The 23435-nt window shown below is 43.1% G+C and overlaps 2 protein-coding genes across 3 annotated transcripts in view; one reads left to right on the forward strand and one right to left on the reverse strand.

Moving 5' to 3' along the window:
• NUP153 (nucleoporin 153) overlaps positions 1-9577 on the forward strand; it is a 45236-nt gene extending 35659 nt beyond the window's left edge. For both annotated transcript variants that reach the window (XM_054285410.1, XM_054285411.1), the window contains 6 exons: positions 259-444; positions 960-1802; positions 2374-2733; positions 4361-4633; positions 6658-6817; positions 7278-9577. In XM_054285410.1, coding sequence (XP_054141385.1) covers positions 259-444; positions 960-1802; positions 2374-2733; positions 4361-4633; positions 6658-6817; positions 7278-7362 — 1907 coding nt within the window. In that variant the 3' untranslated portion in view covers positions 7363-9577. The remainder of the gene's footprint in view (positions 1-258; positions 445-959; positions 1803-2373; positions 2734-4360; positions 4634-6657; positions 6818-7277) is intronic.
• Positions 9578-10549: 972 nt separating this feature from the next.
• FAM8A1 (family with sequence similarity 8 member A1) lies at positions 10550-19462 on the reverse strand. The gene is made up of 5 exons (XM_054285423.1): positions 18935-19462; positions 14755-14875; positions 12369-12492; positions 12021-12160; positions 10550-11714 (listed from the first exon to the last, which is right to left on the reverse strand). Exons 1-5 carry the CDS (start codon positions 19431-19433, stop codon positions 11570-11572), a joined length of 1029 nt encoding a protein of 342 aa, XP_054141398.1. The 5' UTR covers positions 19434-19462; the 3' UTR covers positions 10550-11569.
• Positions 19463-23435: the final 3973 nt, after the last annotated feature.

Genomic DNA, 23435 nt, shown 5'->3' on the forward strand with positions numbered 1-23435 from the left:
CGTGTTCCTGCATTTTATGAACTGCAGTTGCTGTTTAAATGTCACTGGTTCAATTTGTTCTTGAATTCATATATAGATTATAAAGAAGAATCCAGGTGTTTCTATTGTTTACATTCTCAGATTGTGTTTGACTCAAATCAACTTGTAGCTTGATGTTTTTTACTGTTACACTTGTGTGCTTTGCAATTTAGTGAGCATTTCTTAAAAGATTTGTGTATGATTTAAGCAGGATGATTAACTATTTTTCTTCTTTTTCAGGGAGTTCAGTGCCTGTGACCAGTAGCAGTGTTTCTGCTTCTTCTGGAGGTTTTCTGGATTTAGACAAATTCAAGATGCCTGAAGGAAGTTGGGAATGTGAGGACTGCTTGGTCCAAAACAAAGCAGAAGCCACAAAATGCATAGCCTGTGAAACTGCGAAGCCAGGCACCAAAGCAGAGCTCAAAGGTAATACTTACTGAGAAGAACAAGGATGTGCATTCTACAACCTTTTTCCTTTTTTTTAAGTATAGTGATTTTTCCTTTGAGTATGGCAAAACTGTGCATTTGTTGTTTAGCAATATTGCTTAAATAAGATGGTGTGCATGTTTCCACACCCATTTTCCAGATAAGGACTGGGATTTTTAGAGGAAAGCTTGTGTCAGTGACACAGTTGTTTGTTTCAAGCCCTTATGTGTGTTGTTCATTTGGAGTTCAGACAAAGACCACGGTCTTTCAAAGAGCTCAGCTGTGTGCCTTTCCAAGCCAGCTGCTGCACAGAAGAGCACCATGACAAAAAGATACAGAGAGGAAGTGTAGAGAGGAAGTGTGGAGTTTCCTTACTTGTCTGCGTGTGTGGGAGGTGTTTTGTTGAACAGTTTTGACTCTGCGAAAGCTCAAGACTAGAATCCCATCCGTGTAGCTAAAGCCTGCATGTATTACATCATATATTGCAAATTTGATATTGTTGCTTATTTCTGCAGGTTTTGGTACTGCTACTGTGTCTACAAATGCTGCAATGCCATCATTTACATTCGGTGTCCCGTCATCATCCTCTGAATCTTCTCAAACGTTAAGTAGCACAGGAAGTTTTAAATTTGGAGAACAAAGTAGCTTTAAGTTCGGCATTGCATCTGAATCTGCATCGTCCAACACTGTGACTGGAGGATTTAAGTTTCCTACTGGTTCAGGGAACTTCAAATTTGGAGTTTCTTCCTCAGACTCTAAATCAGAAGACAGCAAAAAAGAAAGTAAAAGTAACAGTTTTACCTTTGGACTTCCATCTACAAGCAGTCAGGCTCCTTCAACATTTCAGTTTGGAACAACGAGTCTGGGGCAGCAGGAGAAGAAAGAGGAACCAGTTTTGGGAGGTTTTGGTTTTGCTACAAGTTCTACTTCTTCCTTAGCTACTAATGAGAATAAAACTGGAGTCGGTGGCTTCACTTTTGGAACTGTGGCAGAAAAGGAGGCAGCATCACCTGCTTTGCCATTTAAGAAGTCAGAAGAGAAAAAGGATGAAACTGTTTCAACGAAGGGAGGCTTTTCTTTCGGCAGTGTGGAGTCTGCGCCTGCCTCACAGTTTGTTTTGGGAAGGGCAGAAGAGAAGCAGGACTCTGTCACTTCTGCTGGTCCATTAGCATTTGGAAAGAAAGCTGACAACGAAGAGTTAAAGGCACAGCCTATCTTTTCATCTGGGACAGCTGAGAATACCAAAGAGGAGAGCACAGCAAAACCTGTATTCAATTTTAGTTTTGGTAAACCGTCGGAAAAGGAAAGTGAGCAGGCAAAGGCACCTTTTGCCTTTGGGGCACCAACCAGTACTTGTGGTAAATAGAACATCTTTTGCCTTCACTTCTCTGCTCTATCAAATAATCCCTCTGAGGCTGTACTGGACAACATCTGTGGGATTCATATACTACCTGCATGTCTTTAGTTCTAGTTGTTGATGTGTAGGCAATATGTGGCGATTTCTTTGTAGATTTCAGTGAGTTTTAATACTATGTTGAGACAGAAGAAAAATTGCCACACCTTAAGGAACCTGTATCACTGCTTGTGTAAGCACAGAAGTTGTACTGTCTCAGTAGCAGCAGCTTAGTTGGGTAAAATCTGTAATATGGTGCAGTGTAGAGGCCTCATACTTGTGTTGTTTTTTATAGTGAAAGGGAAGAAGAGAGGGAATATCTTCTTTCTATCTCCTTGCAGCTGTGCTGCAGTTTCTCTACTGCTATAAAGGTGCAAAGATCACTCCATAGATATCGCACAGTTCTGTATCCTTTAATTTGTTGAAAGTTTGCAGTGGAGGGTTAAAGTTTTTCAGTGATGGTTGCTGTGTGAAAACTTCTTGGTTGTTAAACGCCATTTGTGTGACTTAGTGGTAACTGTGTTTCTTCCTTTCAGATCAAGGAGCATCCTTCAGCTTCTTGAGCTCCAATTCCTCCAGCACAGTGGTACCCACCACTTCAGCCAACAGCAGCAGCGTGTTTGGCAGCACCCTCTCTTCCTCAAACCCTCCGCCAGTTCCCACTCCCTTTGTGTTTGGACAACCCAGCAACACTGTGACCAGCTCTGTTTTTGGCAATCCTGCAGAATCTGCAACATCTCAGTCATTTGGCTTCTCTCAAGAGAACAAACCAGCAACCACATCTTCCAGCACTGGCTCGACTCTCACTCCGTTTCTCTTTCGTTCAGGAGAGAGCAGTACCAATGCAGCAAATTCAGGATTTACTTTTGGAGCCACAACTACATCAAATTCAACAGGTACGTTTTAAATAGCTGCTTTTCTCATTTTCTAATTTTTGCCATTATGTAGTAGACTAAGGAGATGCTGTTCCATTAATATTTTACTTTGGAAAATGTGCAGGCTACATGCATAGAAGTAGAGAAAAATACTGAGGATTTATATCCAGCAATGTTAATTTTCCTTCAGTGTGGAAAATACAGTTTAGGAATGAATTGGCACCACAGTAGTTTTATTGTAAAGGACAAACATTTACTGGATTGCAGTTTGTACAGGAGCTTTTCACCATGGGAATGATAATTTCTTTATTCAGTCACTGTTAGTCCAGTGTTTACAGTTAGAAGTCAGTGAATTACAACTTTCCTGCTTTTGCGCTTCTATACCTAAAACACTGAATTCCTGGAAATAATGTCAAGCTTTGCCAAGTCCTTCCCTCACAAGTATCTATAAATGGAGTACCTCAGCATGCAATTAATTAATGCTGCTTAAGGGTTGGTTTTTACTAAGGAGCATGGCCAGTGCATGTTAATTTTCTAGCAATTTAGAGAAGACAGCAGTAAGAAATACAGAGTTTCTTCATGTTTTATATTTGTTACTCCACTGCCTGAATTTCATGAACAAATGCATGACTAAATACACCAAATTATCTGTATTCCTATGAGCCATGGAAGATATTGGAAATAAGATTATATCTGTCAGGGAAAAACTTAATCTAGTTTGATCCTGATGGCTTAACTTTATCAGTCACAGAAGTTTAATCTGCACACTTTTTTGTGGATCAGAAACAGAGTCCTAAATTACAACAACCAGCAGATCAATTTTAACTGCTTACATTCAGTGTAATTTTGTTAGTAAGTGACACCATATTTCAAACATCTTCACAAATTCAGAAGCCTAAGTTTTACCATGTATCTCATCTTGGAAAGAAAGTCAGCTGTTCCAAGTTATGGCACAATTAGAGGGTATTTCCTCTTGCATGAGCATTAGTACTGCTGTTTAAAATGCCCCTTTGGCATAGCAGGTCTGCCATGTACTTTCAGAGTCGCTGTTCAGGTGCATTTCATGATTTCTGCTGGTCATGCAGCTCAACCGTTGGACTGGTTCTCTGTTGATGATAGGTGGAGAATTACTCTGCTAAGCCAAGATTTTGAGATTACTGCAAGGTTGATTTGGCCTCCAGAAGTTGATAATGGTAAACACTTAAATAGCAGAGGGGTGAAGCTGGTGAAAGGAAAAGATATATGTTCTTCTAGTCTTAATAAATCAGGAGCTGTATTTTGCATGTTGGAAAAATCCAGTTTGTATGAATATTCCACGCGTGTGGTAGAAACAGCTTTCAGTAAATGCAGAAACAGTTAAAACACACTGTTTGTAGGAATCTGTCTGCACAACATGAAGAGGCAGTGCGTTAGAGATTTAATTTTGTCTGACTCTCACAAACACAGTGTTTCTCATGTTGCTTAAAAGAAAAGATGCAATTCCTGTTGTGGCTGAGGTAGTGTCTGTTTGATATACTCCCACAATTAGTTTGAAATGAGGATGAGTATACAGCCAGCAGACCTGAGGCTTGAGAACCTTTTGTTTCTGGATTCATTCTGGAGGGCGGGAGGTAAGGGGCCCACGCTGACATCCCTCTCTGTCCCCAAGGGTCGTCGTCTTCGTTTCTGTTCGGCTCTGGGCCCGCAGCGCCGGCTGCAGGCCCGGCCTTTGGCGCCGGCCAGGTACCAGCGTTCGGGCCAAGCCCGGGCTCGGGGCAGCAAAGCGCTCCCAGTTTCGGGTCGCTGGCCACACCGTTGTTTTCTGCTGGCTCTCAGCCCGCTCCCTCTGCCTTCGGCTCGGTGACCAGCAGCACTCAGCCCTCCGTGTTCGGACAGCAGGCAGCCCAGCAGCCAGCCTTTGGCCCCGGTACCCCCAGTGCTGGTGAGTGCCCACCATCCTCTCCTCTTTAAGGATTACATTTATTTTATTTTTCATGAATTGTATGGAGAAAGACAACTTCAGCCTTGTGCGTGTATTTAAAATATAGGAATTGCTGTCCATAAAAGTAATGGGTATAGAGTTGTCATTTATGTCCCAGTCCTGACTGTGGAGACACAATGTGCCACAGGTATCCAGCTTCACAGTAAACCTTCTCCGCAAGAGACTTAGCAGACATGGAGGTTGCAACTCTACAACTAAATTTTGAGCTTTATTTTCTTTAGAAACCTAATGATTAAAAGGAACTGTTGAAAACCACGGAGTAATCACTGGTAAGATTGTGTAAAACAAAAGAGCGGACACAGTGCAAAATGGTTATTTTTTTATTTGAGAATTGAATCAATCATTTTATTGCTTAAAATACAGTCAGAATTCTTAGGGGGATTTTTTAAGCATTTATGGGTTAATACTGTATTAAGATCTTTTTACTAATGAAGTATAAAATGCCATGGGAAAGGGGCAGAGAATGAACCTTGTAACTTAAGAAAGATCTATTCCATACTAGTAATAATGAAAAAACAAAACCAGTGCCAGAATGTCTATTTGATATCACATCAAATACTGAAAGGGAAAAGCCTCCTTTTTTCCTCTCAGAAGTTTTACAAAATAGCCTCCATTAAAAGTAGCTGACATTTTTGTACTGATCAGTAGATTAGTACAAGCAGATTAGTGCACAACACATTACTCAGTTGATCTTTCATTAATCAGATAGCATTTTAAAGGTAAAGTTCTCTCTGGATTTTCTGTATTACTTCTTAGTTTACTCTGGTAATTGGAATGTTTGGGGTTTTTTCAGACAAGGTACTCCTGACACATTAAAGGAAAGGGAGTCCCCAGATCCATTGCATGAACACAGGAAAGTTTACCTGAATATAAATTTACAATTTAAGACTTGCTTAATAAAACTTCAATATGCACAGGTATAAATCTAATAGTGGCATGTAAGCTAGCAAACAACTAGTTATCAGTGTGCCAGCAGTATTACTATAAAAATTCCTTGTGTGAATGGATGGATGGGCAGAGTCCAGTGGGAGGAAGTTTATTAAGTCCAAGTGCTGAGTCCTGCATTTTGGCCACAGTAACCCCCTGCAGTGTTACAGACTGGGGACAGCATGGCTGGACAGTGCCCAGGCAGAAAGGGACCTGGGGGTGCTGGTGACAGCAGCTGAACATGAGCCAGCAGTGTGCCCTGGTGGCCTGTATCAGGAACATCCTGGCCTGTGTCAGGAACAGTGTGGCCAGCAGGAGCAGGGAGGTCATTCCTTCCCTGTACTGGGCACTGGTGAGGTCACACCTTGAGTGCTGTGTCCAGCTCTGGGCCCTCAGTTTGGGAAGGACATTGAGACACTGGAGCACATCCAGAGGAGGCAACGAGGCTGGTGAGGGGCTGGGAACACAAACCCTGTGAGGAATGATTGAGGGAGCTGGGGGTGTTTAGCCTGCAGAAAAGGAGACTCAGAGGTGCCCTTGTCACTCTCTCCAGCTCCCTGAAAGGTGGCTGTGGTCAGCTGGGGGTTGGTCTCTTTCTCCAGACAGCAACTGACAGAACCAGAGGACACAGTCTCAAGATGCGTCACAGGAAATACAGGTTGGATATTAGGGGAAGGTTTTTTACAGAAAGAGTGATAAAGACTGGAATGGTCTGTCCACTGGAATGGTGGAGTCAAAATCCCTGGATGTGTTTAAAAAAAGACTGGATGTGGCACTCAGTGCCATGATTTAGTTGAGGTGTTAGGGCAGGGGTTGGACCCAAACGTCTTGAACGTCTCTTCCACTTGTGAATTCAATAAACTGTTCCTGCAGTAATCTGACACTGCTGGTGGACTCCCCCAACTTTGTCATCTCAAGCAACCTGTTAAAAGAATAATCTTTAAAGATAATGGGGAAGAACATGAGAATTTTACTGAAAAGGATGAACTCAAATTTCAGCTTTCTTACTTCCTTCTGCTTCCACCCCATCTTCCCAGGTGCTGTATTCCAGTTTGGAAGTAATACTACTAATTTCAGCTTTCCAAATAACCCAGGAGTATTCACTTTTGGTGCAAATCCTCCTGCATCAGCAGCTCCTGCACCACCTTCTGGTACTTCGGGATTTTCGTTCAACCAGGCTCCAACATTTACAGTGGGGTAAGAGACCATATCAGAATTTCCCTTGAGCTTCGGGTAATATCAGTGGACAGTGTTCAGCCTCTACTGCTGTTAAATCATGAGGTGTTCAGATGAACCTTGGAGTTTGAAACTAGATTTGGCATCCTTCCTTTTATTAGCCTGACTGGCTAACTAAGCACCGCTATCTGTAAAGGAGCCTAGCTGTCAGGAGTGTCACACATCAACACATGTGAGATTCTCTTGTTCTTGAAAGGTAGAACCCGATCCAGCCATTATGCTGCTGCTTACCCTCTGAATAAGAGAGATTTAATTGGTTTCTGGAACTCTCTTCCTCCTGTTCGTCATTTGCTGCTTGTTGCCAGCTGGTAACTAGTGAGACAAGACTGTGAAACAGTTGTTCTGGAATATCTGCTCAGTGCTGCTACTGAATTTTCAGCTACACTGTCCTAAACTCTGAACTACTAATTTCTTTTAATAGGACAAATGGGAAAAATGTTTTCTCTGCCTCTGGATCTTCAGTTGCTGGTCGGAAGATAAAGACTGCAGTTAGACGTAGAAAGTAAACGCCTGATCCGTAAAGCATCAAAAACATTGGAAGCAGCTACTATCCTGAATTGCTGAGCTTCTACCCTGACTGAATTGTTCAGCTACTATCCTGAAATGTTCAGCTACTACCCTGAATTGTTCAGTTACTGGGATTGTACCTCACGCTGGCTTGTCGGAAGTCAGATCTGCCTAAAGGAATATAAAACTTAGCTCTCCTGTCCTTCCCTCCCCTCTCCCCGTTCCGTTTTTTTGGTAGCAAGTAAAGTTGGCAACAAGGCTGTTCTCAAGCAAAAGTCTCAAGTTACTTCTTTCACTGACTCGGCATGGTCTGGCTGTAGCCCTGAGTAGAGCCTGCACAGTGAATGGCTTGTCGATACCTCTTCATCCGCACCACTACGTGCGCTCATCCGCGTTTACTGACGCCTCGAAATTGTAATTATATCAGCGAGGGATGCTGTATAGAGTAGAGAATGTTGATAACGAATGATTTCTATGCTGAGTTTGTGCCGGTGTATGTGTGAAGTGAGTGAGTTTGGGTGTATTGTGCACTAAAATTTTCTGATAGGGGAAGACTGATTAAAGGATGATCCATGCTAAGGACTTGTTAGATCTGTAGTTCTTCATTTAATAATTATATGCTATTTCTATATTTTCATTCTTACAGCCCTTTATCACCTGTCTCGCCTTGTTATTTTATTATGAGATGTGTAAATACGATTTTGTTTCTCTATGTACTTTTTTGGCATAACGAATCTGTGAAATTGAAATTTTAATTTTGTGTGTTACAGCCATTTTTGTTTAGTATTGTCTCAGATTTTATGTAAATCCCATTATTCAAAGTTGCCTAAATCCATTTAGAAAATCTTTAAAATTGGGAATTCTTAAAGTAAGTTTATTGGCTTTTCTGATCCATTTTTGTTTGGACCAAAAACCAGTATTGTACAAAGTATTAAGTATATATTTTTATATTTACTGAAATGGACTGTGGTGACTTTGGATAATAAGGAAAAGTTTAATATTAAAGCCATGTTTATTACAGTATAATTAACATGTTAAACCATGGGATAAATGCCATCAATAAAAACTGCGAAATATTACCTGGCAATTTTAACTCTCTGTAAAGGCATCCCCAGCTGTAACTGTATGAGATGGTTCCCTCAACCTGAGCAATGTCTCGTGCTTTCTTCAGCCTCTGCTTTTTCCCATTGATTTTAGAGGATCTTAAAATTAGAAGTCTCCTGTTAGGAAGGAGAGTTTTACTGTAGGCTGAAGCTTGGAGCAGCTGAGCAATGTGTCAGCTGACTGCAGGTAATTTTCTGTAGTGCTATTAAAGAAACCCAACCCAATGCTTATAAACATTCAGCACTGTTCTAACTGAAGACTGGAAATGAGTAATAGGGGGTGGGCGCTTCTGTAGCAGTTACAGGAACTTCTTGGAGAACAGACACTATTCTAGTAAAATCGAGGAAATGCTTGTTCATCTGGGGACCCACAGCTGAATTTGTACCAAGTCACAGCAGTCTGTCTCTGACTCAGACATTAATTCTCCCCTCAGCTAGAAGGGCAGAGACTGCAGCACTGTCAGTGGTGTAAATGTCTCCAGAAGCACTGCTGGGGCCCTGGCTGGCACTTCTGCCACTCATCCCAGCACTGCTCCCTGCTCCTGCAGGTGCTGCTGGTGTGAGATGCCTTTCAAGCACAAGCTGGACATGACAAGGCAAAGGCCTCCTGCTCTTTTCAGGTGTAGGGCCCCAGTCACTGTTTCTAGAAACAGAAAATGCTCAGCAACTTGACTTTCAAACCACACACATTCTCCCTGCTATTGAGGCAGTCAGATCATGCCACTGTAGCCACGAAAGGATTATATGAAATTACCTGTTTGCAGCTGTCTACATGTGAAAAATGCCAGAGATTTCCACTTTGTGCCCCTTAGCCCCAAATCACCTGCCAAGCACTTGTCCTTCAAGCAGAAACAAGCCACATCTGGGATACAGCTTGCAAAAGAGACACACTAAAAGCCAGCCAACAGCACAACGTATACCTATTTCCATGGACAGGCTCTGTGTTCTTGCATTGTAACTGTTTTCTTTACCTGGTGGAAAGGTGGTATTTTTCTGCAGGGTAAGAGATACCTTCCCTTACGCCTGAATTGGTAGTAATAAAGTTTTAGCCAACAGTGTCGCTTTTCCCTTCCTCCCCCCTCCCCCCTTTTGAATCCTAGCTTTTAGGTCACTGCAAGAGTAAAGAGAATAAAAGTTCTTCTTGTGAATAGGCAAAAATTATCCCAGAAAGGACTTTAAAGTTGGTTCCGATGGCTTTAGCTTTCATCAGGCTGATTGCCATGCACAGCCTCAGTGCTTAAGTCTTTGAAAGAATGGAGCAGAAGCCCTGTCAGGAGCAGCTGGGGGAATTGGGGATGTTTAGCCGGGAGAAAAGGAGGCTCAGGGGTGACCTTATTCTCTACAATTGCCTGAAAGGAGGCCGGGGGAATGGGGGGGCAAGATTGGTCTCTCATCCCAGGTAAGAAGTGCTAGGACAAGGAAATGGCTTCAAGCTGGTGTCACAAGGTTTAGACTGGATGTTAGGGAAAAAAATTAATGGAAAGGGCTGTCAAGCATTGGAAGAGGCTGTCTATGTAAGCAGTAGGATCACCATCCCTGGGAGTATTCAAAAAAATGATTAGGCGAGAGTTCTAAAAACAATGTTCTAGCCAAGACAACTTTTCTTCCTTTACTTCAAAAATAAATATTTACAAGTAGTTATCTAAAATGTTAGTGACCTCATTCTGGAGATGCAATGGATGGCAAAACATCCATTCTGCAACCATAAGCACGGGATCTAGTCCTGAATCATCATTCCCAAAGAAAACTGAAATGCAAGCACAATACAGACATTCACAGAAGAACACAACTTGTCCAACGGAAATACTGCAGCATCTGAACACGTTACTGATTAAGTTATTACACGTGGAGACAAGAGCCATAACCAAGCTCTCAAACATTTCTACTGTCAACCAAGCCACTGGGAAAAGTTGAAGGCAGGGTAAGAACTGCAGCCACTGAGAGTGGCATATTAAGCCTAAGAGAGGAACATACAAAAACTGATCAGAGTTCCATACTCAGAGTTCAGTAAAGCATTAAAAGTGCTTACATTAATTTCCTGAGATGCTAATAACATGACAATAAATGAATCATCGAAGCGATATAGTCATGCAAAATATTAGGTTTCTTTATTCAGTATTTAAGTTATTCTGAATATACAAACAATTAGCCAGAATGATAAAGTGAAAATAACCAGTATTTGTACTTCTGCAGATTTAAACCCATAACACATTTCAGTTAATGTTTTCTGCATGCTCCTGAAACACATTCACTTCTGTTCTGCATTATATGCAAGAAATAGACAAGTGCTTTCACTCAAAACAGAAGCAAAAAAGTTACCTTTCATTAGCATGGTCTGTACTGTTGCTGGCTCCAGAATTATTTACACACACCAGATCACTAACACTGCAGCGTAACACCCTTCCCAGAGGAAAAAGCAGCTATTGTTTCACTTCTTCATTAGCTTGGACAAGTGAAGTAAGTGACAGTGCGTGAGACAATCATGCAAAAAAACTTTTCACATCAATGTTGTGAGAAAATACTTGAAAGGTGAAGAAATACAATCTGTGAAGCAATAATGAAAGACACTGATAACCACTGCTGATCTCTCTAAATACATGGCAATTTAATTAACATCATTTGCCTTGCTGCCTAATACTGCAGGTTTCTCCCTCCATATCCTTTGACAGGCAACTGCCTGGCGAAGAACTTCATTTTCTAGTTATCTGCCAACATCCAAAATTGTAGGAGCAACATTTCTTTTAAGGTGGCATATTCCTAGGGATCTGCTTTCCACAAACTGACAAACAGAACAGTTCCTTTCTGCAGTTAAAGCAGACAGGTTACAGGTTTTGTCTCATCAGTCAGAGGTTAATACTCCTGGATTTAATACGTATTTTCTCTCCCAAACTTCTTTGGCGTCTATGAAAACTCCAATACTTTGAAGGTAGTTGCTGGCATCATACAGGAACCATACATTTTCTTCAGCTTCTGAATCAGTTCCTATTTAATTAGGGCAAAAGATTCCAACAGACACCTCAATTTCAGTTCTGGGGTAGGTCTTTTATTCACTGGGGTTTGGAGGGGATGTTTAGAACCAGTCCGGAAATCTCATTTTTTGGTATCATCTGACTCCATTTCTTCTGACCACAATAGTTCCTGCTACAATATCATAGGCTGTTCTGTTGTGCTGGAAAAACAGCAGCGTAATGAACGCAGGAAAAAATGATGCAATTGAAAAATTCTTGATCAAAGCTCGTACTGTGGACCTGAAATCAGAATAGAACATTCAGTGCCTTACTTTCACTTTTCTGCTTACATTAGTAATTAACTTCCAAGTTGAGTGCCCAAGTTTTGCACAGCACAACTAGAGGAGATTTAACCACCTTCCCTGAAAAATACTCCATGTGACTGAATAATTACCATTTTATTCTTAGATCACAGAATCTGACAATAGCTGTTGCAGTCTCATTACTGCAAAGGTCAACAACAAAGCAACAGTGAACTTCCTTCCAAATCCCACGCTTTCGACACTGTTAACCTGAATGCAGCGGGACTGAGGCAGGAGCACTTACGTTGTCATGCTGACATTAGAGGATGGAATGACTAACACACGGCTGGGTGCAATAAGGACGGAAGTTTCACACGTCACAACTCGCAGTCCAAGCAAGAATTTCCCTGGGGTTGCTCCACCTGCTCCCCAAATACAGATTATCTGTAAAAGAGAGGTTATTTTAAGTCCGCACATCACCGTGTTGTTGACAGGTCTCCCAAACTTGGTTATCCTCAACTACGTGAATGTCATAAGAAATTCCGTTAAGAGGATTTACTTTATTGGCCAACGACAACATTATTTTTAAAAACCCATTTCTTCAACAACTCACTAGTATTCATTACAGGGATTAATGTTTATGAGTAGTTACCTCATAAAAGCAGACTAATAACCTGTAGATGAGAGCTACTACCATCATTTTCTGCAAATCTTCCATGGACGTATCTTCATCTATTTCTTCTATGATGTAATGCATGGCAAATTTAGAGATGTCCCTGTACAAAATAAAACTGAACTTTAAAACCATCCTTCTCCCAATACCAGTGTTACCCCTTTAATACCAGAATTCACTCCCTCTGTTCTGGTATTATAAGACAACAAAAGCTCCTTGCCCTCTCTGATACTAAACAAGTCATTAAAATTCAGAACACTCAGTTTCATTCTGAGTTACTGCCCAGTTTGTTTTGTCTTTTTCATTAAGCAAAGATCATTCTTTATTACCACTTTTGCACAATGGTATCCCTGGGTAGTGAGCTGCAGAATTGTTCTGAAAATTCTCACACTTCTTGGGAGGTAAACAGATTTTTGCACATAATCATTGAACTTGATACAAATGGAAGGCATTCAAGTCTCCCAAGTATCTTCTTACGCTACACTCAAGGAAAAAGAAAAGGGCACTCTTTACAAATGCAAGGGAGAAGTTGGCAGTCTCCCTAAGAAATCAGGAGAGCCCCATATCCTCCTCTGCATGATCAGGGTTCTCATCAGGGTTCCTCATTCTCATTCTTCACGGCTCACCATACTTTTCTGGAGGCACCTTGGTATGCAATAGGAGGATTCAAACATAAAGCAATTAAAACCTTAAGGTTTTTAGCCTAACAGAGCTATGCAAAGCATCCATTTGGAGTTAATGGCATATTTTCATAAGATAAACTCCACAGATGTAACATTCTTATCTGATACCTGGAATGGATATACTTGCAACACATTAAGGCAAGAATTTCTCACTCGTGCATCTAATTAAGGCTCACAAAGAACTGTGCAGTCCCACTTTGAAACAGTCCATCTAATATTTGTGTGACCTGCCCTCCTTTTTATTCAGACTTGAGGACAGAAAAAACCCTCAAACAACCCAGGAATTACAAAACCAATGTAGCACAACCTACATTTCCCTTCAATGCAGCTTTGGCCTGAAGAGAATAAAGTTCTTCTTGAGCCTGTGAGGGCCTATGCTTTCCATGACAATTCAGCCTAACCCCAAGCACACCAGGTCTCTTAAGCAGAAAACCTCTCAGAACATTTCTCTGAAGTTCCCTGTAAGCAACTGTCTCACAAAACTATTAATATTGAAAATGCTGTAAATTACTCTTTCATCACTTTACAGCAGCAATATTCATATAGTTGTTCCCCATCTTTCCACTACTTCACTTTGTATCTTTCTCCACCTACTAAAGGCAAATTAGAAACACAAACTGTCAGGTTACAGGTGATGGGATCTGGCCACTTAACAGAAATGAACATTTGGCATTTTAATTGCTGCTTATCTGAACAAAACCCAGCAATCATTTACACTGACGTATTTATTGTTTTGGATTTGACCCTCTTCCACACCCCTTTCTAGCTGCAGGTGAAGGTGTCTGGAAGATGTTATCTGTATGTCTGTTATCAACTTACAGTCAGGCAACATTTGGATGGTTCTTGAGCAGAAAGCCTGGGTTCCAAAATGTGTTTGTACAGTACTGGAATTATCGACTGCACCGAGATCTCAACTCTTAATCAGACTGGAATACTGAGCACACCAACCCAAAGCAGAATAAGAGAGTTAAGGAGTAAGATATCTACAGTTAAAGAAGCAGTTAAAAAAGGAAGTGTTTGAGGTAAATTACTACATCTGTGTACAAAGATGTGAAATGACGAATCCTCCAGTCTAGTGTATGGTTGACACACACATTGATTACTTGCACTTGTTAAGAAACCAATTTACACCCAGTGAAGCCTGCAGTGTGGCATTATTCCTAGAAACCAGGATGCATTTTCAAAGTATATACATATCTGATCTGCTTGATCAGATTTTATTTGTTTTTGTGGGGTTAGCATTGCTTCGGTCAGAAATCTAAAATACAGCCCCACAGAAGATGCTATACATTAACATGAAAGATGCTAAAATTAACTTAATCCCAGCCAGATCTAGTACATTTTGAACACTGTTTGAAAGTCTGTCCATGTTTTTTCTTGAAAATTCAAAAGAACTTTTTTGTAATCTTGCTATTCTCCCCCTCCATAAATGTGCAAGTCTAATCTTTCCTTAGTAGTTAGTGACTTTGAGAGCCTACAGACCAGTACAAATTCTGTGTTTCTATAGCTGCCCCAAAATCAGGATGTATTTACAATGAAGTTAGCCTAGTGGTGCTGTTCCTCAACTTCTGTCATTTATTTAATATCATATGCAAAAACATACCATAAATACAACCTGACACCTCAAAGAGCATGAAAAGCTTAAAGCTGTATGTAACAAAGCTTTAAATTGTTCAACTTACTTTATTCCACTGAGGTGCATAATGCTTAAAATGATGGTTGCCTTTATAAAGAACAGAATAAAAAAATCCACCATCTCTGCTATGAACCTGTGTGCCAGAGAAGGGATAAGGAACTCCCGACCTGCAACAGAAATAGTTCACATTACCCAGATTTTACTGCACTAATACAAAGTTAACACTAATGTCGAAAGCAAAACCCACATTAACCTCTCTACAAGAACATAATCTAGAGCTCTGCTCACATGCTTTTTGAGAACATTTCTAAAGATGTATGCATAAAAAATAATCTGAATTGTTGAAGTTGAATTTGAAGAAGCTTCTTGAAGAACTTCAACTGTTTCAGAACCGAGCCTCTCATAATTAGGATCACAGCAAAATCATACCCTGCTAAAGAACTGAAATACAGATCAGTTTTGTGTTCTTTTGTTTAGAATAATCTCATAGAGAACAGATTTGTGTAAATCTGAGAGGTCAGATTAAAAAGAAAATCAGACCTACCACAACTTTTTTATCCCTCAGCACCAAGGCTTCTGTGTATACCAAGTACCAGTTCTCAGGGTAAAACACTATTTTATCTCCACTCAAATACAAACAGGAATGGATGAAAATACTTGACATAAACATTCCTACACATTACTTTTATTAAAACACAGCATACTGCTCTACCTCCAGCCAGAAAACATAACATATTCTCCTATTTAACTGGCCACATGCAAATGGCCACAAAGTAAGGAGCCATAAGCTTTTGTTACTCAGGTGATTTGAGCAAAGAAAATATTAGAGAGTGTCTTAGAAAGTTTCCAAGAAACAGTGTTGCAAAATAATTTAATCTGGACCCAGCTACTCCTCTATTTTCCAAAGAACATGACTCTCACATGTAGCATGCAATGACTCACATCAATACTTCACTTAGAAATGCCTTTCTACTACCAGATGGAACCTGTGGAAACAGGGACCGGTTTTGTTACTGTTTCTGAGAATGCTTATCCCCACAGAGAGTAAGGACAAAAGAGGAAATAAAATCACCCTACTCTCTAGTCTCAAAAATCATCATCAAATTTCATTGAGAATAAGCCTCCCCAGTTCAGCTGCTGAGACTGATGCTGCCAGCCATGGCCCCACGAGCTGTGAGAGGCCAGCCAAAAGCCCAGAGCACTTTTCAACGGGGTAAGAAGAATCTGGCAGAGACTGGGTAAGAGCCAGCTCTTATTTAACATCCCTGGGTTTACAGAGCTCTGTTTCACACCTGCTGCACTGATCACTCTGCATCGATAGCACAAGCAGCCTGGTTTGAGGCAGCAGGGTGGCCACAAAGATGGACACGCTGCTGGCCAAAACTGGGCCACTGAGGGAGGCTGGCAATGCCTCTGTGATGACATATTTAAGAAGAAAATCGAAACAAACTAATGGGTTTTGCTTCTTAGAGAAGAGGAGGAGGTGAGACTATGTGAGGGAAACAACCTGGTGACAAGGTCCATGGAGAAGGAGAGCAGGAGGTGCTCCAGGTGCCAGAGCTGAGATTGCTCTGCAGGCCATGGTGACACCATGGTGAGTGAGGCAGCTGTGCCCCTGCAGCCCATGGGGATCCATGGGGGACACAGAGATCCACCCCCAGCCCGTGGGGAGGTGCCCATGCCAGAGAGGTGGATGCCTGGAGGAGGCTGTGATCCAGTGGGAGACCCAGTGGAGAGAAGGAATCCCTGCTTCCAGGCTGGAGCAGCCTATCCTTGGAGGACTGCATCCCATGGAAAGAGAGGCCCACATTGCAGCAGAATGCACTTTGCAACTAAAGTTGAGCTTGTTTTTCCCTTGAAATAGTCCTCCTTGTCCTTATCTCACTCAAGAAGCCTCCTTAACTTTTTTTTTTCTTTTTTCCCCTCCTTTACCCAGCTGTGGCAGAGGGTGAGCAAGTGACTTTCTTGGTGCCTGGTGCTGGGCCAGTGTCAAACTGTGACATGTATAATACTAAAATGGATTCCACTGGCATTGTCAAAGCCTGTCCAAGTTCTCTAATTCTAATTAGAGATTCTTCAACTAAGGCATGAGGAAACATAGCCAGTCTCCTAACCCTGGTTTGAGTACACAGTGCCAGGTGAAAGCTTTCATCTGCTCCGTAAAAGCAGCACATTTGTTGGAGTTGGTAGCAGAGACTGATTTATTCACCACTGAATACATTAAATTAAATGACTGCCTAAAGAAGAAGCTACATGGGGCTAGGAAAATAAGTATTCAAATTATGTTTAACTCCATCATATTAAGAAACCTTGGCAACCCTTAGATTCTGGCAGATTTACACTGCAGCAATTCAAGCTGTTCGTGATATCAGAAATCCACTCTTTTGCCAAGGGTTACTATTTATTCAGCAAGGACAGCCAAATTCAACATCCATCCAGCTCAATGTCTAGGATATTACATCCACACAGTGCTTAAGAGGAGTTTGCACCAGTCAGCCACAGGGCAGCTGGGGGCTGGATGCACCTTTTGCCCTGCTGTTCCCAGTAGATCAGCAGTAATCTCCTGCAGTAAGGCAGGGAGGGAGCAGGCAAGGAAGTGTCTTAAATCATGGTGACTGTCCACAAAGAACCAGCCACTGCCCAGGGTGCTGTTAAATTCTGCTGCTCTGACACACACCTGCAGGCAGACTGAAGAGGCAGTTAACAATCCCACTTTTTGACATTCCAGTTTGAAATCTTCAACATTAACATAAGCTGTCACTTATTTCAGCTTACATAAGCACAGGGGCTGTAAACTGCTCTGGCACAGGGACAGATACATGACCTGCCCTGCCTCGCCTCACTGCTGTGTGGGCAATAATCTGCAGCAGGGAAGAAGGAGCCATAATCACTTTAGCTGCTCCAGATATATCCATCTGCAATCTGAAGCCAAAGCATCAGCCCAGCAGTCTTTGTTTATAACTGGATTGTATCGCTGCATCCCATACCTAGTCCCCTCGAGAAGGCCGAGTGTATTGCAATAGTATGCAATATTCAGAATAACCATGTTCAGCAGCATGAAATGTTATTCGTGCCCCAAATAACCTTTAATATATGGAATTAGCTCCTGAAAAAACAGGTAAAATTCCAAGAATCATTTCAGCCTAGCCTTTGTCCAATCCTCCCTTTAATGACTGGTAACATCAGTTCATAACCGAACTATAACAGAACCAGGGCACAATTGCAGAAAATACTATTCTGTGTCTTAACCATGTTTAAAAAAAACATCTGCTTAAAAACATAAAGAAACAAGCTCAGAGGCTAGGCTCCCTTCCCTTGAAAATAAGGAAAAAAGGAACAAAAAACATCTTCCACACACATACGGCGACTAAGCTTATGAATAATGTCACAGATCAGCAATGTCGTACTTTGTCCTGCAGGGAGAAACGAGCTCTGGCTTTTTTCCAAAGTCCACCAGCAGTGCTCTCCTCCACAGTTTCCTACATTGCTCCCAGTGGTATGAACATTCAAGGAATGTGACCTAGACACTCCTCAACTTGTGAGGAGTTGTTGCTGCTCCTGGTTTTCCCTCTCATGTAATCAGTGTGAGTTTGCTTTATTCCTGAAAAATATAAACAGAAGGCCTGCTGTGCACTGCCTTCAATGTTTACAGCTGCAACAGACGTTTGTTTATCTCGGGTCCCACTGCCTAAGCTTGTTCAACGTCAGCATGTTTTCACTTCTCTGCTTCGATTCCACGAAATTATTTTATTTGAGCACCAAGAGCTCACTCAAGCAGGCAAAGTTAGTTTAGATTACATAATCCAAACGGGCTACTTAAAAAGCTAGATGCATTACAAGCCTGTGACCACAAGAATAAGTTCCAGTGGAAAAAAATCAACTCCTTCGTATGCAAGAAAACATCTTTCCAAGCTCTGAAGCTGTAAGTCAATCCCCCCAAACCTGCTTACGTATCAGGTTCTGGATTTACAACCTCGGTATTAGGGCTGTCACTCTGTATCCAAACTTGTTTATGGACCGAGTTCCGGCCTTACGGCCTCGGTACTAGGGCTGTCACCGTGTGTCACACGGCACAGCCACATGCCCGGGGCCGCAGCCAACGGAAGCGCAGCCACTCCCAACGTCGCACAGCCCCGGCTTCCCTCCAGATCCCCCTGCCCGGAGCTGCGGCTCTCCCCAGGCTGCCCTTCCTTCCCAGCCCCAGCCCCAGCCCCGGCCCCACTCACCCGCCGGCCGCCCCGTGTCCCTGGAGGCGCCGCTGCCGCTGCTGTTGGCGGCGCTGCCGGAGGCCGCCCTGGGCACGGGGGACACCGTGCCCGCCGCTCCCGGCCAGCCCGGGGTGGCAGCGGCGGGGGCGCGGGGCCCCGTCCCGGCCGAGGGCGTGTGTGCCGGCGGCGGAGCGAAGAGGTAGAAGGGGCTGTAGTAGGCAGCGGCGGCGGGCGGGGGCGGCTGCGCGGCGGCGGCGGCGAGGAAGGCGGGCGGGCAGCCCTGCCAGCCCAGGTACCCGCAGTACGAGTCCCACAGCCACTGGTGTACGCGCCGCGCGTATTCCGCCGCGCTCAGGGGCTTCGTCCCGCCGCCTTCCGGAGGGGAGCACGGCGGTGGTGAGGACGCGGTGTTGGTGTTGGTGTTGGCGTTGGCTGCTTCATCTCTGGCAGAGCTGCCGCCCTCCGCCATCGCCGCCGCCCCAGCGCCAGCCCGGCCGCGCTCCGCCACCTCCTCCATCGCGGCGGGCACTGAGCGTTCACCGCGCGTGCGCCGGGGCCGCGCCTCGCCTCTCCCACTTATCGCGGCGGAGGGGGGGGAAGAGCCTGACGAGGAGAGCACTGAGCCAGGGGAGAAACAGGCTTTCCCCCCCGCCCCCGCCACGAGATGGTATCGCCGAGCGCTGAGGCAGAGGCGCTGCCCGTGACGTGCGAACGAAGCGGCCTGCGGAGCTCGTCACGGTGCGCAACTTCTGCGGGTTTATTTTCCTGTAATAATGTTGTGAGGGGTTTTTTCCTCCTCTATCTCCCCCTTTTCATTTTTTCCCCTATACATATCACGTTTGTCTTCTGAAAAAAACCAAAACAATCGAAACCAAACAAACAAAGCCACCCGAAGCAAAACCAAACAAAACCAAAAACAACAAATAAAACCCCCCAAAACAACACCCCCACAATCCACAGAGTCGTTTAGGTTGGAAAAAACCTCTCTAATCGAGTCCAACCTATGCCTGAACATCACCGTGTCCAGGGCACCGAGTGCCACCACCTCCAGGCTTTCCTTGAACACCTCCAGGCACGGTGACTCCACCGCCTCCCTGGGCGGCCCATTCCAATGTCCTATCACCCCTTGTGCGAAGAAATTCTTCCTAATGTCCAACCTGAAACTCTGCGGAGAAGAGGCCGACTCCGCCTGGCAACAGGCTCCTTTCAGGGAGTCACCGAGAGCGGTAAGGTCACCCCTGAGCCTCCCCCACGCCAGACACCCTCAGCTCCCTCAGCCGCCCCTCACAGCGCTTCCTCCCCTCAAATGCTGAGTGAAGAACCAGCAGCAAGTTTAAACACAGTTCTTCTAACTAACTTTTAGTCTTTAAGGTTTCTGTGTTCTGTTAAGCATCTCAACCAGACCAAGAGTTCTGTCTGACAGAGATGCTAACACAGCTCAATACTGGATTAACCAGTAGTACATACTGTGAACCTGAAATGTTTCCCATGTTGAAGACAACACAAGCCACAGCTGAACAAAACCAGAAGTTGCCCCCTCTCCCTGTTGAACTATTTTCCCATTTAATCTCACCTAATTTAAAAAAAATTGAAGTAATTTCATAAAATCATAGAATCATAGAATGGCCTGGGTTGGAATGGACTTTAAAGATCCCTGCCCCATGGGCAGGGACAGCTTCCACCAGCCCAGGTGGCTCCAAACCCCATCCAACCTGGCCTTGAACGCTTCCAGGGGTGGGACATCCACAGCCTCTCTGGGCAACCTGTTCCACTGCCTCACCACCCTCACAGAAAAGAATTTTTCCCATGTATCCAACAGAAATTTCCACTCTTTCAGTCCCAGAAGCTTGTGTGGAGCAAGTCTCTAATACAAGCAAGCTGAGATGAATTGCCTAAGTGATCATCAAATAGTGACCCATAAAAGATTATGCAGTTATGTAAGGTGCTGGCACTCACTCTGCAGCTATGGTTTTAATTACCCTGGCATGTTTTGTAATGTAGACCTTGGTGAAATCAATATGGGTAAATGTTTAGGGAAACACAGCAAGATTTAGCATGATTAGGAAGGAAAAAAGGAGGGAAGATAGAAACGTGTATAGAGGAAAATATGTCTTTAAACCATCTGTTAATTCCTAATAGAAAAGCTATTTTGGAAAACTGACAATAAATGAAATGTAACAAGATTTATTTCCCTTTAATATTTCACTTCTTCCTTGAAAGCCAGATCAGATGTTAAAGTAAAATTACAGGATCTCAGAGACTTCATAGAATGCTGCCAGTCACATGTTAATTTTAGGCCAAATTTAATCTCACCAGCAGCAGATTACACAGGCATAACCACAGTTAGAACTCACTATGAGATTATTCTGGAAATTCAAGGTGAAACAGAATCACTGACAGCAGAGAGCAGGGGACTAACAGGTAACAATGTAATGTTTCCTCATGCCCACATTTTTCAGTTATTACATTTTAATTCTGCTTAAAAAAAAATACCCAACAACTGACCCACAAATTCTGGGAGCATTCAGATTTTTCTGTTGTGGGATGCAGATGACAGAGATGCTGTGACAACATGGCTTGCCAGTAGTGAGAAACTCACAGCTTAGGCTTTTGATGGCAGAGGGTCTTGCTTCATTGCTGTGTCAGACTGCCACACAGGGCAGTATTTATAGTCTTCTGCAGCACCAGTTCCCTGCTACATTGCTTTAGCTTGTGGGTGGGAAGCTCATTGTACCAGCTGATGAAATGCAGTAGTTGAATGCCTTGGCAGTTAAATATCCTCTTTCCTAGAAATGAGCTTTAGGCAAGAGGAAATGTTTTGAACTAGATCAAAAGGAGGGGGTAAGCACCTAAAAGCTGGTGTCACAACAGTTAAGGTTTAAGGGGAATCTGGAATCTCACCTCAAGCTCTTTAAGTGTAGGTGACGCTGAAAAACCTGATCAGTCACTCTTGAGTGGGGAAACCTTCATGGTCAGTGGGAGGTAATGAACACTGGTGTGCTGTGAACCTGCCTGTGGTACAGAGCCACAGACATTGTGCCTTTGCTCATTTTTGCTATGCCTTCCAGCATCTTGTTTTCAAGGGGTTGAAACCACTTTTAAAACCGAGGAATCACCCTAGCATTGAAGTTCAGTTCTTTTCTTTGCTCAGGGATAACAGATCACATCTCCTGCATCATGCTGAAATATTCTGATAATAGGAGCTCTTCTAGAGTCCTTGGATGAGAGCTGTTGGACATTAATCAACAACAAGCTCTTGTCATTGCAAAGTGGTTAATTACTGTTGGGCCCAGCAGCTACAATTCACGCTATTTAGACATTTGGATCTGGTATTTATGATCATGTACAGAGTGAAATTAAATGCAAATGATGGTTAAAGAGATTCTTCATCACTGAAACTATACAGAGTCACCAAAGAATAAGAACCTTTCCCCTTGTTGGGGCAAGCAGCCAGATACAGAACATGAAACTTGAGCCAAAAAATATATGCATGCATTTACATAATGTAAAATGTTATACATTTAGTGTGGAAAATGGTACAACTTTCTCCTAAATTAAATTAATTGAGCCCTTCACTCTGAAACTGATCTGTCTCATCCATCTAAGGACCTTGAAAGAGAGATTGTCTCTCAAGCCTTATACAGTTGACTGAGGCAACTTCTTTCTAATAGATGCAGCTTCAAGTGGAATAGAGAAAACAGAATCCTGGGGTGGTCACAGTTGATAAAAAATACAACTTTTCTGCTTTTATCTTAGGGTACACAAGTTTTTTTTGTGTCATTGCCTGTTTATAAGTACTGTCTGGTTTAGGACTTGTGCTTGAACACCTTTATTTGCCTTTTACCTTGGCCTTGTTTGAAGGCAGAGTAACAACAGAACAGCTTTACTCAGGAATGTGGCCCTGGGAAGCCTTACTGGTTACCTAACTCCCTTCTCTGTCACATTCCCTTCTCTTCCCAGGGAGGAAATGTGGTGGTGCCTCTGTTGAAGCAGCAGTGGGACTATGGCTTCGGAGAGTAGGAGTCTCTGGTGGTCAGTGGTGATCAGGTAGGGTCCTCAGCATGCCACAAGACCTAGGGAAGAAGGGTTAAACCTAGGGGTCACTACCAGGGTCAGTTTTGGGTGGTGGAGTAGGGAATGTTCTCTGTTCTTCTACAGAACTTCTGGCACACAAAAAAATTTTTCAGTGTTATTTCAGCCATAAAGACAGAGCAGGTTCTTGTCTTCTGGTGGTCAGAACATTCCTTGGAGAGCATTATTTATGATTTTTATCTAATAAGAGGGGGATTTTATCCCAAGTTAGGGGCCTGTTTATCTTCAGAGAGCAGTAGCTACTTCTGGGCAGTATTTTCTCAGCAGCTGGGCCCAGATCACCTCCAGAAGAGAAGCTGAATCTGCTTTGTACGTTCTTGCTAACTGCTGTGCTTGCTACCATACTGTGTCATCGACTGAACCTTAGCTCCATTTGTCTGGAAGCTTCCTTATTTAAAAGGAGCCCAGTTGAACAGCACATCAGGAG

The sequence above is a fragment of the Melozone crissalis genome, unplaced genomic scaffold, assembly GCF_028551555.1.
Source record: "Melozone crissalis strain CALT ecotype California unplaced genomic scaffold, PUWL_Pcris_2 ptg000042l_1, whole genome shotgun sequence".
Classification (NCBI taxonomy): Eukaryota; Metazoa; Chordata; class Aves; order Passeriformes; family Passerellidae; genus Melozone; species Melozone crissalis.

Excerpts from the sequence above, each read along its gene's own strand:
- FAM8A1 (XM_054285423.1), bottom strand. The coding sequence starts at position 19,433 with ATGGAGGAGGTGGCGGAGCGCGGCCGGGCTGGCGCTGGGGCGGCGGCG. Across the intron at positions 12,161-12,368 it reads TATTAGTCTGCTTTTATGAG|ATAATCTGTATTTGGGGAGC; the intron begins GTAACTACTCAT and ends TCTCTTTTACAG. Across the intron at positions 11,715-12,020 it reads TCTAATGTCAGCATGACAAC|GTCCACAGTACGAGCTTTGA; the intron begins GTAAGTGCTCCT and ends TTCTGATTTCAG.